This window comes from Cutaneotrichosporon cavernicola (assembly GCF_030864355.1).
Source record: "Cutaneotrichosporon cavernicola HIS019 DNA, chromosome: 7b".
Classification (NCBI taxonomy): Eukaryota; Fungi; Basidiomycota; class Tremellomycetes; order Trichosporonales; family Trichosporonaceae; genus Cutaneotrichosporon; species Cutaneotrichosporon cavernicola.
The window spans coordinates 837,630-852,344 of NC_083400.1; the positions used below are offsets into that span (position 1 = coordinate 837,630).

At 60.3% G+C, this 14,715-nt stretch overlaps 7 protein-coding genes across 7 annotated transcripts; 4 read left to right on the forward strand and 3 right to left on the reverse strand.

Moving 5' to 3' along the window:
- Positions 1-144: 144 nt before the first annotated feature.
- On the reverse strand, positions 145-1,076 carry CcaverHIS019_0705450 (uncharacterized protein; the record flags this gene model as incomplete). The annotated part of the gene is made up of 3 exons (XM_060603990.1): positions 145-405; positions 441-674; positions 726-1,076. 3 exons carry the CDS (start codon positions 1,074-1,076, stop codon positions 145-147), a joined length of 846 nt encoding a protein of 281 aa, XP_060460229.1.
- Positions 1,077-2,112: 1,036 nt separating this feature from the next.
- Positions 2,113-3,140, reverse strand: DAM1 (uncharacterized protein; the record flags this gene model as incomplete). Its single annotated transcript, XM_060603991.1, has 5 exons — positions 2,113-2,228; positions 2,292-2,355; positions 2,392-2,492; positions 2,559-2,708; positions 2,846-3,140. The coding sequence occupies 5 exons, from the start codon at positions 3,138-3,140 to the stop codon at positions 2,113-2,115; spliced, it is 726 nt and encodes a 241-aa protein (XP_060460230.1).
- Positions 3,141-3,369: 229 nt separating this feature from the next.
- On the forward strand, positions 3,370-5,109 carry CcaverHIS019_0705470 (uncharacterized protein; the record flags this gene model as incomplete). Its single annotated transcript, XM_060603992.1, has 3 exons — positions 3,370-3,436; positions 3,468-4,519; positions 4,552-5,109. The coding sequence occupies 3 exons, from the start codon at positions 3,370-3,372 to the stop codon at positions 5,107-5,109; spliced, it is 1,677 nt and encodes a 558-aa protein (XP_060460231.1).
- A 223-nt stretch (positions 5,110-5,332) lies between these two features.
- PRE3 (uncharacterized protein) lies at positions 5,333-7,719 on the forward strand (the record flags this gene model as incomplete). Its single annotated transcript, XM_060603993.1, has 6 exons — positions 5,333-5,392; positions 5,599-5,676; positions 5,909-6,215; positions 6,429-6,706; positions 7,334-7,342; positions 7,570-7,719. The coding sequence occupies 6 exons, from the start codon at positions 5,333-5,335 to the stop codon at positions 7,717-7,719; spliced, it is 882 nt and encodes a 293-aa protein (XP_060460232.1).
- Positions 7,720-7,825: 106 nt separating this feature from the next.
- On the forward strand, positions 7,826-9,818 carry CcaverHIS019_0705490 (uncharacterized protein; the record flags this gene model as incomplete). The annotated part of the gene is made up of 6 exons (XM_060603994.1): positions 7,826-7,852; positions 8,038-8,115; positions 8,223-8,442; positions 8,476-9,062; positions 9,269-9,405; positions 9,542-9,818. 6 exons carry the CDS (start codon positions 7,826-7,828, stop codon positions 9,816-9,818), a joined length of 1,326 nt encoding a protein of 441 aa, XP_060460233.1.
- A 189-nt stretch (positions 9,819-10,007) lies between these two features.
- Positions 10,008-10,891, reverse strand: CcaverHIS019_0705500 (uncharacterized protein; the record flags this gene model as incomplete). The annotated part of the gene is made up of 3 exons (XM_060603995.1): positions 10,008-10,319; positions 10,432-10,674; positions 10,826-10,891. The coding sequence occupies 3 exons, from the start codon at positions 10,889-10,891 to the stop codon at positions 10,008-10,010; spliced, it is 621 nt and encodes a 206-aa protein (XP_060460234.1).
- Positions 10,892-11,051: 160 nt separating this feature from the next.
- CcaverHIS019_0705510 (uncharacterized protein) lies at positions 11,052-14,600 on the forward strand (the record flags this gene model as incomplete). The annotated part of the gene is made up of 4 exons (XM_060603996.1): positions 11,052-11,072; positions 11,213-12,229; positions 12,270-14,043; positions 14,089-14,600. The coding sequence occupies 4 exons, from the start codon at positions 11,052-11,054 to the stop codon at positions 14,598-14,600; spliced, it is 3,324 nt and encodes a 1,107-aa protein (XP_060460235.1).
- Between the last annotated feature and the right edge of the window lie 115 nt (positions 14,601-14,715).

The following is a 14,715-nucleotide window of genomic DNA, read 5'->3' on the forward strand; positions in this document are numbered from 1 at the left end:
TTACAATCTCCTCATGACGAGGATGCCGACGCGACCGACACACCGACGCGCCAGAGTCGTTGTCGTTGCCAGTATGGTATCACAAGCATCCATGTGTCTAGCCGTTACGTGTACAATGCGCATGAACAATCTATTCTATCTCTACTACTCCATCGGGTTCGTCCGGCCTGCCTGGTTGCTATCCCCGCCATCGAGGTCAGCACCCCAAGCGCACAGGCTATGCCACCACCGCTCTTTGCGAGGCGCGGGATCGGCCGCCGCCGCGCCGCCACGCCATCCAGGCCCAACGTACCCATCTGGCGTGGCTGGAGGCAGAGGAGTTGGGTCGGCGAAGGGGCTCGAGCCGCTCATAGAGGGCGTGGGGGAGTCATATGGGTTCGCGCACTGCGTCTGTGCGAGACGCTCCTGCGGCGTCAGATTCAGGTGTACGTGTGACTCACCTCGGCCTCGCGGTCGAGTGGATGGCTCCTCTGGCTGCTTGGTCCGAGAACGCTACTGCGCTTATGTTCCGAGATTGCAGACAGAGGGCTCATGGGCGTCACTGGCTGACTCGTGTGGGACGAGTTATTGCTGATAATCGAATTTGGGCGCGAGTTGGACGGCGAGCTCCCAACCTTGCTCAGGCGTGCGGCCTTGCGGCGTGCGCTGTCCCTCGCGGCAAACTTGGCCAAGTTCTGATTGTCAGCGCAGTCACACGGTCCGCGTATGACGCAGGGAAGACGCACAGCCTGGATCCGTTTCTCCTCTTCTTCCGTCTCGTTGAGGGGTGGATACGATGCGTCACTGCTCAACCCGCCGGCTGCGTATCCTCCCCCGCTCTCCCATGTTGGACTAGAGGTCGAGTTACGATTCGCGCTCCGATTGCCAATGTCGCCGTCCTCGTCGATCGCGCGCCCCTTGCCCTTCCGATCACTCCTGTACATGTATCCTTCTTCCGAACCCGAGGCGCTGGTTCGCTTCGAGTAGACGACCGTTCCATTGCGCGAGATTGGAGCGTGTGCGACGCCACCAAAACGCGGGTTGACCTCGTCCGCGAGGGGCGCGTAGTCCTTTGTGGAGAACGAGCCCGAGGGCATGGCGGGGGTTGGTAGAGATAGAGAGGTGGGGCGGAGGGGAAGGGGGTATAGGCGCCTGGTGAAGGGGGAAGGGGAATGTGGGGGTGAGGTTGGGGAAGAGGAAGGGTTGCACAGAGAGAGCGAGTCAAGGGCGTGACGGTGAACGGGGATTGGTGGTGAGAAAGAGTGAGATGGGGCGGCTCGATGGCGATGGAGATGGTGATGGCGATGAAATGTGACGCGCTGTGTGTTGGGTCAAGACCAAGAAACAAGACTCGTTTGCGGGTGTCGTAAATATCCGTGAGACAGTGCGAATAGTGTTTCAAGCTGTCAAGCTGTCAACAGCTGTCAACAGCTGTCAAGTTGTCAAAGGATTCTTTAGAGAATTAGAATTGAGAGGTGGTAGTTGTGGTAATTGTGGTAGTTGTGGTAGTTGTCGTAAGTTGGTAGTAGTTTGAGATTCGATTAACAAGTGCAGCACCATGGCACCACTTGTACCACTTAACCACTGGGCGTACCAACCCAATCCTCTATTAACTCCTCCCACTTAATCGTCCCCAATTCATCCCATGTTTGGGTGGTCCTCGTCCTCTGATTCTCTAGTTGCTAGATGACAATCGTGCCTTGTACCACCGTTTCGAACGAGGTATCAAGCTGCAATCGAGGCAACCCTGTTCCTTACTTGTTGACGCACTGTATTACTTGTTGGGCTTGCCATTTGCCACCCTCCTGGCTCATGGCCCATGGCCAATGCCAGTTGAAATGTACAAAATCACCAGCCAATTCACAGCGACAGCGATACGGAATCTCATTATCTCAAGGAATGTATCATGGATCACACAGCATAGCATTGGCGTGGCCCGCATCACAACATGCCGCGCCAAGACAAGCTGTGCCGAGCCGAATTGTCACCGATCACCGGTTCAACTATGACCAACCTCATCATCAAGACGCCAATCTGGCTATCTGGATAATGCAATGCTACCAACTCCCGATCCACTGAGGACAGTCACTACCCCACCCAAGAATATATCGTCTTTCCCTGCCGTCAGCACAATCAAACCAGACTAACCTTCTCGCTCGTCTTGGCGACCAGCTTCTTCGCCACGAGCGCAATGAGCGCTTTGTTTACTCGCGGATGTAACAGCGTCGGTGAGGAAACGATAGCCGCAACTGGGGTCAGCTCTCCCTCTCCCGCCCATGCTCTGCTCCTTCCCTCCTCCCTCCGGTACTCACTAGGCAACCCCTCCTCGGCATCTATAAGCTTATCAATAACCTTCTCCATGACCAACCGCATGTTCTGAGGTCAGCTGACGCGATCTATAAGATAGCTTACAGCGTCCCCACCGCGGTATTCGAGTGGCAGTTGGGTATCGATGATACCCGAGATTTGGACTTCGCGTCGTTTCTTCGCCCCAAGCGCTGCACGCCGCTGTGCTGCTGTAGGGACTGCACCTCGGCCCCGGCCCCGGCCTCGCGTAGATCCCCGGCCACGGGGCGCACCACGCCCAGGCTCCGGCGAGAATGAGGCTATCGTCTCGTAGGTGTTGTTGCCTGCCAAAGGGGAGGAAGAGGGTGAGCGAGCGCTGGATCTCAGGTCTCGCTTTGGGTCGGGATTCGTTTCGTGCTTTGGCTTGGGATTGGGATCGGGCGCTGGTGTTAGCTACGTCCAGAGGGGGGAAGGGAGAGGGGGAGAAAGGCAATTTGGGAGGGAGGGTGAGAGGAAGTGGAGTCGGAGAGAGATATCCGGAGGGCGTGTGGCGTGATAACGGGATACGACATAGACTCACCAGTCAACTCCTCCAACCTCCTCCAACTATTCCCATCCGGGCCCTCGTTCCACTCGACGCAGAACGCGTTAACCTTCAACGCGTAGAGGTATGCCGCGAATCCTTCATTAAATTTGTCCAGCGCCGTGTGCATCTCGTTCAGCCGCCCAATGTTGGCGGACAGAGTAGCCGCCTCATCCGCGAGGTCGGTGAGGGCGGGTTCGAGCCAGTCGAGTCCGGAGTTGGAGGGTCCTTGTGATCGCGCCAAGGAGGATAGCGAGCCGGTCGATATGCGACGAAGGGGGTGTTGTGACATGTCGATTTGAGAGTTCGATGAGAGTAGATGGGAGTTGTAATTCAACAAAGCTGCGATTAGTTGTCGATTAGTTGTAGTTGACTGTAACAGCGCCATATTGGCACGGTTGTTGTTGTTAAGGTGGAATTTATTTGAGCCACCTTTACCACGGGTGGAGGTGGGACACTGAGACGTGTCGCGCGTCGGAATTACCCAACACTACTACTCAACCTTGTCATAGCTTGTCGCAATGGCAGACCTCGCCCAAGTCACAAAATCGCTCGGCGACATAGTGCTCTCCGCAGGCGAGGGTGACGGTATGTCCAATCCCAGCGACGCTAACATCAGAACCGGTCCAGCTCTCAGCCGTGCTCGAGAGCTTCTCCTCGGCCCTACTGGGCACTCGTGACCCCGTGATGCGCGAAGCGTTCCTCGAAGCCGTGCTCGACGTGCTCAAGCCTCAAGGCGATACATCTGACAGGGGCCGCCTGGCTGTCCTGCACGATGCGGCACTCAACACCCTTCCCGCCTTCCTTCCCCTCCTGCCCGATGAGCACGCCCGCGAGTTTTTGGATTTGCTGGCAAAGCACGGCGACCCGAGGGAAGTCGTTCTCGGCCTCAATCTTGCGATTAATGAGATTACGGAGCTCGCTGACCCCTACGCCGTTAGCGAAGGAGAGGAGGACGAGGAGGACGAGATCAATTGGGCGTCAGCATTCCCCCAACTCGAGGCTATGTTGGACATGTTCGCTGTCGCTGTGCCTCGCCTCCAGACCAAGAGGAGCACTCCAACCCTCCTCGCTATGCAGGACGTTCTCATCCCCCTCTTTAAGGCTGTGCCAACCTCCGCACCCCCTGAAATTGCCGTCGATCTGTCCCGCTCCATCCTCAGCCGCACCGCCAAGTTGGTGGAAGCCGCGTGGGGTTGGCAGGCGAAGACAGAGGACGCAGGCGGGGAGCAGAACTCTGTGCTTAACGATATTCTGAACCACGCGGTGATGGTGTTTGGCCCAAACGTCGGTGCCGAGCTCACGCCGCGCCAGTTCCTCGCCGCGTTCCCACGCTACGCCGGGCTCCACAAGGAGGAGGGATGGGAGGAGGGCCAGTCCGCCCTCGACGCCGCTACTGCGGCTTGTGGGGTACTGGGTATCGGCCGCGCATGCCTGATTGAGCGGATTCGCTCCTCCTCGGCGGTCCGGCCGCAGGCGTCCATCGCGTCGCTCATCCTCCTCGCCTCGGCTCCCCCTACCGAGTTCCCTGCCAGCACGCTCGAAGACGCCATGCCCATCATCAGTATTTGCCTGAACGGGAGCGCGACCGATGCCGGCGCGGCGCTTGTGTGGGCGCTCGTACGCGCCGGCGTCACCGTCGCATACGACCAGGTCACGTTCCTGCTTGAGGTGAGTCGCTCCTGGGTCTGAGCTGACAGAAGCACATCATGCCACTCATCCAGCTACACCAGAGTGCTAACACGCGCCTTGCCCTCGGCAAGCTTCTCGGCGCGCTCATCGGTGCAGTCAAGTCACCCCGCGACCAGATCAAGCTCTTCGAGCAGCTCCTCGAACCCATCAACCCCTTCGACAACATCCGCGTCCTGGCCCTCTCGCTCCTCCGCGACGCACTCTCCAACCCGGCCCTCCTCATCCCATTCCTAACGGAAACCCTTACGCCGATTCTGTACCGCCTCCCCACCGTCGACAGTCCTCTGGACTTAACACTGCCTAAACTCCTCGAGAGTTTCTGGCCTGTATGGCTAACGGAGAGCGCTAACTTTGTGTGGTTCCTCCTCGGGCGCGACAGTGAGAATCTGAGCGGGTTCGCGGACCAATCCCGCCTGACGAGTCTGCGCAACCTGTGGCTCGCGCCCGTGGCGGCAAAGGCCAAGGTGTGGACGGAAGAGGGCAGGGGTGGGGAGGGAGCGATGATCCTAGACGGTCTGGTGGATGCGTGTGTGCGCGCGTCGGCGGGAATCGACGCGAAGAGGGCATAGGAGCAGCGGTGCCAAGGCGAGTGCATAGCGCATGCATAGTAGACATCACATAGAGCATGCATGGTGGGAAGATGTACGATATGGTGCCACGACGGCGTTATCCACGTGACCTTCACGTGGTTTGGTGCCTGACGACGATGATGCGTTTGCGCTTGCGCGTACCGCACAACGTCAACGACTTGAGCTACAGCTTCACTCAACACCAACAACAACATCAACAACCATGGACGGCATCACCAACGTCCCCATTGCGCACCTCAAGAAGGGCGAGGTCAACCTTGGTGTGAGTAGTACGGTTGTGATCTGGTCAGCAGCGGCAGCCGCAGAGCTCAGCAGCTGCGATTCAGCTAGTTGAGCCAAACAGCGCTGCCCTGCTCTGCTCAGCAGCTCGTAGAGCTCTGGTCTACAGCCCGCCGTGCGAGCTCCGCAGCTCAATCCAATTAAAATAGTTGCAGCTTGCCGTTGACTCGTGGCGTACGCTAACCCCAGACTTCCATCATGGCCGTCCAGTTCAACGGCGGCGTTGTTATTGGCGCTGACACGCGTACGACCACGGGCGCGTACATTGTGAGTTTCGTCGGCGGTGTTTCCTTCGTTGTGACGTCCTGTCGCGTCTCGGGCAAGGCAGCTTGTCAGACATTTCTGAACTCGTCCACTCGTCATCCCCTTCTCCTTTCCCTTCCCGTCCACCCTTCCTCCTCTACCCCCATCCCCTCCCCTTTGTCCTCCACCTCCTCCCCTCCCCTTCTGCTGTGGCTCTCAGCTCCGGCCCCTGCCCCGCTCGCGGCGCTGACCCCAGGCCAACCGCGTCACCGACAAGCTCACCCACATCCACGACCGGATCTACTGCTGCCGTTCCGGCAGTGCAGCAGACACGCAAGCCGTCGCCGACATTGTGCACCACCACGCGCAGCTCTACACTTCGATCTATGGTTCCGCGCCGCCCGTGGCTACCGTCGCCGCGCTCTTTGAGAAGATGTGCTACGAGAACAAGGACCAGTTGAGCGCCGGTATTATTGTGGCCGGATGGGACGAGGAGAAGGGCGGAAGCGTGTATAATATCCCCCTGGGAGGTGGGATGTTCCAGCAGCCTTGGGCTATCGGCGGTGAGTCGCGAGGGGAGCAGTGGAGGTGGAGGTCGGTGGACGGGATAAAGGTGGAAGGGCGCTGGCTGAGCTGGGAGTGTAGCGATATTAGTGGTGAAGGGTGCCGCGGATTGCTTCAGGATTGCTGCAAAGGAGGACTAGCTCGCTACGTCGTCGCTTTCCTACCTATCTTGATTTGACGCACTCGCTCACTCGCGCTCGCGCTAACCCCAGGCTCCGGCTCAACCTACGTCTACGGATACTGCGACGCAACCTACCGCGAGAATTGGGGGGAAGAGCAGACGATCGAGTTTGTCAAGAACACGCTCGCGCTTGCCATGTCGCGCGACGGGTCCTCGGGAGGCTGCATCCGCATGTGCGTCATCACCAAGGACGCTGCGCGGCGCATCTTCATCCCCGGAAACGAGCTCCCCCGCTTCTGGGAGGGCAAGGAGGTCGTCGGCTCTAGCGCGGGCGTGACGGCGCAGGTGCCGGGTGCTGCGGCTGCTGCTGTAGCTGCGTGAGCGCAGCGTAGCGGGCAGAGGCCTCCGCCGATAGGAAGTGGGTCGATGCTGGCGACAAGCCGGAAGCGAGCAGATGCAGTAGTGGCATAGAATTGTAACGATAGATGCAGCCGTAGTCGAGCGGAGCTTGGTGGAGCGAATGCGGGTCCGGAGTAACCGGTGCTGGCCCATCTACATGTCTGATCAGTGAGGCTGTGATCTGTGAAGCTGTGTCCTGGTGGGATGCATAAGGTGGTCGACGTAGACAGCCGGCATTCTGCCTGTACCCCAACAGGTTGTAGATTAACTTTGGACCGAGTCCCGGTGCCTCCACCGCCGACGTCGCTTTCAATCCTCTTGTCTTTCACCATTATCCATTTTCCATTTTCCATCATCCATCATTCATCATCCATCACATCTCACTCTTCATTCTCATTCCCTTCCCCCCTCACTTCGGCCTCTCCCTCTTCCTAGCTCCCCATCTTGCGCTCCCTCTTCAACACGCCGCAACAACCGCTCCACGCACAGACCTTGGCGCCTCTTCACCTTGCCATCAATCATCAACCTTTACCGTGACTTGGCAACAACAGAAACAACTTGTAGATCAACAAGCCTGCCACATCGGCCATCGGCTAGCACTTTTTTGTGAGTAGCTCTCCATCGTGTATAACTATCAGAGGTTGTAAGCGGTCGGGCGGAAGGTGCGGAGCGGAGATACGCGAGATAACAATCGTTCTCGGCATCGTTCCTACACCAGTACCTTGTCCCACGCCCCACACCCCACACCCCATCTTACTCGTTGGCCCCCTCTTGGCATATCTCCAATCTCACCACCTTGAACCATTTGAAAGAGACGAGACGTTAACGAACAGAAGCAATACCTCGCACCTCCTTTCCGCCCCTCCCCTAAACAATCACCACACAACTTGTACAACGCTACCCTTGATTCCGTGTTGCCCGGCAGAGTCGGCCTTGCAGCCAACCCCCTTGTTACTCTCTTGCTTCGCAGTGGCGAACAATAGAACTTGTCCATCACCCACCCACACTTACACTGTGTGGGTTTGCGCAAGACGCGTCGCCCATCACTACTTGGCCCTCGCTGCCTAGACGAGACTACACTTATCTACCATGGGTGCGGGGTGTTGCAAGCCCGAGGTGAGTTCGGTATCGGGTGTCACGCGGGGATGCTATGGGCGGTCGCTTGCTGCGCCGCGCGCTGCCTGTCCCCGTCCTCTCTGTTGAACCGCACCTGGCCCTTTGTTGCGACTCCCTCCGCCCGACACGCAGCTCGTCTAGCCCGCCCCACCCTGCTCCGCTCGACGCGCACGCGCTAACCTCAGGCTATCGACTTCGACGCCGAGGTCAACCTCTTCCACTTCTACCTCCTCCGCAGTGTTGGCAAGGGTGCCTTTGGCAAGGTAAGTCGTACTCACCCTCCCAGCTGCGCATCTGCGCCCTTGTGCCGCTCGCTCGCCCTTTGTCCTGCGGGCTACGCTCTCCGCCCTCATTTCCTCGCTTACCCCAGGTCCGCGTCGTACAACATAAGCAGAGTAAAACTCTCTACGCGCTCAAGTACATCAACAAAGAGAAATGCGTCAAGATGAAAGCGGTGGCCAACATTGTGCAAGAACGGAGGCTTCTGGAAGAGATTGACCATCCTTTTGTTGTCAACCTGCGATACGCGTTCCAGGACGACGAGAACTGCTTCTTTGTGCTCGACTTGATGCTGGGAGGGGATCTGAGGTGTGAGTCCCAAGGCGTAGGACCCGCTGATACAGTCCATCTCGACCGCGCCGGACACATCTCTGAAGACGTTGTGCGTTTTTACGTCGCTGAGACGGCCATGGCGATCGACTACCTGCATAGCAAGCGGATTGTGCATCGCGACATCAAGCCGGACAACATTCTTCTCGACGAGCGCGGACACGCCCACATCACCGACTTCAACATCGCCGTGCACTTCAGCGAGCGCAAGCCCTTAACTGGTGTCGCCGGCAGCATGGCGTACATGGCGCCCGAGGTGCTTTTGAAGCGTGGTTATTCAGCGCCCGTCGACTTCTGGTCGCTAGGGGTCCTGGCGTTCGAGCTGCTGTTCGTCAAGCGCCCGTTCCGCGGCAAGACGAACAGCGCGCTAACAAATTCAATCCTGCACGAGGCGCTACACTGGCCCGACGACGCGTCGGAGCGCTGCTCGATAGAGGGCATGCAAGCCATCCGCGGGTTCCTCGAGCGCGATCCCACCAAGCGCTTGGGCTATCGGCCAGGTGGTGGTGGGTTTGAGGACATCAAGGCGCACCCGTGGTTTGCGGGGATCGACTGGGACGCGCTGTACAACAAGCAGGTGGTGCCGCCGTTTGAGCCGGATGTGAGTGACCGTGAGCCAAGGCGAGGAGTTGTGGGCGTGGAGCAGGGCACGTTCAGAGCTGTCCTGGGACGTGGAGCCGCAATGGTGCTATTCGCTGAGGAGAATTGCGCGGTTGAACACTGAAGGAGCCGATTGAGGGGCCAGCTGCCGCAGCTCCTCCAGCCCCGTCCTTTCGCTTCTCAACATGTGTCGAATACTAACGCCAGTCCAAACGTGCGAACTTTGACGCGACTCACGAGCTCGAGGAGCTGTTGCTAGAGGAGAACCCTCTAAAGGCACGCAAGCGCAAGGACAACGCGGACACGGAGTCGATGAGCCCCGAGATGCGGATGATGGAGGAGCAGTGAGTCACCTCCTGAGCGAAACAAGGCGCCGAGGAGAGGAAGACAGTCGTGCGGCCGAGTGACACCCATTCCTCCGGTCGCTGTGCTGCTTGCCGCTGCTCGCTGTGCTCGTACCCGCGCACCCGCTCACATCAGCTTCACCGTCTTCGACTACCAGCGCTCCCAGCGCCGAAGCTACTACCGCCAGCCGTCGTCGTACACGAACTCGGGCTCGACCACAGGCAAGGGCATGGTCCGCAAGGTAACCACCCCGCCCAGCCGTCCATATACGCCGAACAGCGAAGCGGGCGTCGAGGCAAGTATCATGGAGGGCGGCGGCATGGCGCACATCGGCAGCCGCAGCATGGGGATGCAGCTTGACGTGGGAAGTCCAATGGAGCTGAGCCCCCAGCCCAGTCGGCTAACACAGTGACGAGGTTGTCTGAGTGAGTGACCGATGTCCGAGTAGACATGTCGACAGAGACGGAGTGTGGAGTGTGATCATGCGTGATTCTCAGAGCATTATAAGCGTCTATGAGTTTTGGAGCTTGTGTAGCTTGGACAGATACCCCATGCAACACTAGGTTCTTGCTGAATGTGCATTAATATGGATCATCTACATCTACTCCTGCCTGCTTCGCTTGGTTCCTCCTTCCTCCTCACCACCGCCCTGCCCCGCCCCAAAGGAGAAGCCCTCACGCACCGCACGGCCAACGACCTCGCGCAACGCCGCGTCCGGGTCACTCCCGTCCCGCTCGGCCTGCGCCATGATGGCCTGCGTCTGCGCGAGCAGGTCGTTGGTCTGGCGCGACGCGTACGCGTCCATCGCATGCTGCGAGACGCCCTCGTCGGTGGCTTCCGGGCCAGCGTCGCCAGTCAGTGACCGGAGGTAGGCCGCCACGGCGGGCTGGTCGTCCGCGAGCGACTCGGCAGCCTGGTGTGAGTGGTTGAGTTGAGTTGAGTACGCCTTCTCCACACGCCCCCTTTCCATCCCCCAGACACCTCTAGCCCCACCATTCCAGCTCCGCGCCTCGCCCTGCACTTACACTAACACCCTCCGCATTCCGGTGTCCAACCTCGGCCCCATGCTCGACCAGCCACCGCGCGGCATCCACCGACTCGCACGTAAACAGGGGCGTGTCCCCGTCATCGTCGGGCAGGTTGACATTCCCCCCAACCGAGACGAGGTACTCAAGGAGTTGGAGGTGCGCGTACGACGCGGCGGCGTGCATGGGCGTATAGGAGTGGGCGTCGCGGTCGTTTGCGGTGGCGCCGGCGGCGATTAAGGACTGGTATCAGCTGCCGAGGCGCGTAGCGCCGAGGTTAACAGGAGAGGGGGAAGCCTGAGAAGGGAGTGGGTGGGAGGAGGGGGAGAGAGAGTTGGGATAGCCTAAAGTGCAACCCATCCACTCTCAATCTCCGCGCAGACATTGGACTCACCCTGACTCGCTCAATGTCGCCGTCTGACGCAGCGACCCAGAGGTTCTTCTGCGATGTCTGGACCATTGTGATGGAGTTGAGAGTAGAATGTAGGTAAGCTAGAGCAATCGACAATCTCAAAATCCATGGTGTCAGGCACGGGCCCAGGCGTCATCGCGGAATCGACGTCGCTGCTTGATGTTGCTTGCTGTTGCTGTTCAACTTCCATCCTCATCACGTCAAGCACATGAACTCGTACCCAATAGAGGTAGGCATTTCGTACTCGTCTCGCTCGTCCCCTCGTCGCTCTTGGCCCGCCTCTCTAGCCATCTCGCTACGGACATGGCTCCGTCACTCAAACACGTTCTCGCTCCTGCTTGAGCTCGCTCGCTCGCGCGCTAACCCCAGTTCCTCGCCCATCCCCAGCCGCTCATGTTCGTGGGCGGCCTGGGGACGCTTCCCCCATCTACACGCAAACCAAGCAACTCGGAGGTCCCCCTAACCTCTCCCGAGCCAGAGCCCGAACCCGCGGCCCTCCCCCAAGACGACTTTGGGCAGCTTGCGACCGACCTCCGCTCCGCATTGCAGCCCTACACGGCCCCACCTCGGGTATGGGGCGGCGAAAACACCGACTTCCGTGTCGTCCTTGTCGACAAGGGCGTCAAACTCCCGCTCCGCAAGACGCCCGAGGGCCACTCCCCCCTCTCCCCGCTTACTCCCACCTCTCCTCTACATCCCGACGGCCTCATCGCGCCGGTGTGGATTCGGAAACACACTGACCTCGTTCCCAGTGTGTTTGTTCTTTTTCTGCGGCTGTACGAGCCCTCTGGTCCGCCGTTAGGCGACGAGGCGGAGCGTATGCGTGAGGCTGACGAGGCGACGGTGCGCGAGATTAGCGATAGGCGTCGGCGCCTCGGCGAGCGCGGGATCCGCCTCACCGTCGTGCTCATGGCAAGCACCTCGGCACTCGATGCCGACGGGCTGGACGCGCGCTTGAGCGCAATCAGGCGCGCGTCCCAGCTCTCTGCAAAGGCCTCCCTCTTCGTCCTTACGCCCGTCAAGGCGTCAGAGCTTCCCGACTTTGTGCGCAATCTATTCGACGCGCTGCGCGAGCCCGCGCTCGAGTACTATGTCGCGCACGGGAAACGCATTCGGCGCAAGCGTGGGCGCGGGGGTAATCGGTCGAGATCCAACAGTATCGCTGGACGCCGGGGTAGCGCCGCACCCCTTGGTCCACAGGGATGGACCATACGGTACGACTTCAAGGCGGGATGGTTTGCCGAGGTGCGCGGCGAGCTCGACCTCGCGAGGCGCCATTACGAGGACTGCTGGAACGAGCTCGCACGCATGTTTGGGAGCACGAGCGCGCTGCCACCACGCACCAAGCGGTGGGCCGAGGCCAAGGTGCTCGCGGACTGTCTTGACGTGCGCGTGAGTCTGCCCTCCAAAAAATGCTGACGATCAGATCTGCAAACTTCAGCTCTACGAGGGTGCTGCCACCAAGGTCCTTGTGCCGTTCTTCGTGCACCTGCGCCGCTTCGCTGACCTCTCCCGAGGCTGGGGCATCGGCGAGGACACGTTCGAGTTCTGGTCTTGGGTCGCGCGACAGTACCGCATCTTCGGTGAGGTGCTTGAGATCGCGATGGCCAACGCGAACGGCTTCCCAATCCCACCTCTTCCGACTCCGACATACCCTCAACCTCCGACAGGTAACGTCCTTCCCCCAGCTCCGGAAGAGATGAACACGCCCGTCTCTATTGCCAACCCACTGCATGTCCTCCAGCCGCCTGCGTTCTACTTCTACACTGCCGCGACGTGCACCCTCGAGCGCAAGGCGCGGTACGACGCTGCGGTTGCAGCCGAACATGCGGCCGGGTCGTCTGGGTTGGCAGCCGTGCCCGGCTTCGCGAACGAGAAGAGCGTCGATCACGCTGGGTTAGCGGTCGAACTGCTGAGCAAAGCGAGCACGATGTCGGGCGAGCATTCCGGCTTGGCGCTGTATGCCGCCTTCCGCATGGCCCAAGTTCAAGCGGAAGCTGGCCTGTATGAGGCTGCGGCAAAGACGCTCAAGGCGCTTTCCGACGCTACAGACAGCGAGGACAGGGTGGAGTGGGCCAAGCTCGAGGAGCAGTCTCGGACTCTCTGGCTGGAGTGTGCGCGGGCGACCGGCGACGTTGACACAGCTGTGCGCCTGCTCGCGTCGCTTCCATCAGCAGAGGCTCAGGACGACCTCCTCGGTCTACTTTCCACAACGAAGCCTGGGAGCGACGAGCCCATCACCTCGTCTGCCCAGATCATCACGCTCTCAGCCGGCTTCCGGGCGGACAAAGCGGCTACAGGCAGCAGCGTACCGTTCCAGCTCGTCCTGACCCCAAGCGCGGACGTCTCGCACTTGGCCTTTGATCGCCTCCGCGTCTCGCTGAGCGACGGTACCGACATTGTCGTGACCCACTCGGATGGCTCACGAGAGGTAGCCCTCGGGCCTATCTCGGGTACGGCCAAGGCTTCCGGCCCGCTGACCTTTGCCAACGAATTGGTGCTCACCGGAACTGTCTCGGCCGACACTGAGCTCGAGGTTCTGGGCGCAGACCTCACCCTGGCGAAAGACGGGTGGGTGCTCACCTGGCGTCTCGAACCTACGCCGCTGGGCGTATGGCGTGCGCACGGGACGGCCTTCGTGCCCTCGGCCGGCGTCTTCCCATCAGTGACCTTTGCGCCACCTCCACACGCCGTGTCGCTCGACCTCTCCGCCCCGCCCGTCGGCTTCGAGGGCGAGTCTGTCCCCATCACGGTCAAGGTCACGAGCGACGACGAGCGTGACTTGGCGCTAAGCCTCAGCGTGCTTCTCCAGCCCGGTGACGAGCCTGACGGGAGCACGATCTCGCACGGTGACGCCAGCTCTGACGCACTCCTCAAGGACATTCCGCTCATCCTCATCGACGGAACCGCCGAAACGACAGTATACCTCCTGTCTCCGTCGGCGCATACCAAGATGCTCGACGTGTCCCTCATGTCCACCCTCTCGGGGTTGGGGGAGGAGACTACGCGCACCGCTGTCGTGCCTGTTGTCGAGCCGTTTGCCATTAGCACAAGCACGCAGCCTACCAAGGCTGGCGCGTTGCTGGCTGCAACGCTCAGTGTTCCCAGTCCGAGGGGGGTTGTGGTCGAGGGCATGGCATTGGTCGCGGAAGGGGCGCACGTGGCTAGCTCGAGTTTGGGCAGTGCTGAGTGGCCGCAGAGTGAGTGTGGGAGGGTTTCTGTGCCACGGCATTCACTGACACCAGCCTGGGACCACACGACGTCGTTTGCCCTCGCGGCCAAGTTTGCGCTTCCGGCGCGCGCGCCGCCCGCCTATGCCATGTTGCGCGTGCGCTGGCGTCCCGCCTCATCCTCATCCTCATCCTCGTCCAGTGACACATTAACGGCGACGCTCCCGCTGGGCGCACTGCACGCGCCGCCACCCGAGGCGTTTGTTACTGCGAGTCTGGCAAGTCCGGCCGCCGTGCGCGCCCACACGCCATTTGCATTACAGCTGACGCTGGCCAACGCGCATCCCGACACAGAGGCGTGGTTGACAGTACATGGCGAGACGGCCGACGCGTTCGTCTGGGCTGGGCCGCGCGGCGCACGCGTGCCCGTGCCTCCAGGCGGGAATCTCGTTGTCGACCTAGGCGCCGTGCCGGTGGGAGCTAGTGGTTGGGCCGCACTGCCACACGTTGCCGTGTGGCTGGGAGACGGGGCGGATAGACGTGAAGTCCGCGTGGCGGCGCCCGCTGGCGTACTCGTTCGACCATAATCTCCTTTCCTTTCCATACTTTGACAGTACAAAGATGTACGCAACAACTGTGCATACCCATCCATACATGCAATATCCGGCTACAGGACTCGCTCTATACACCATCTCACGCCCG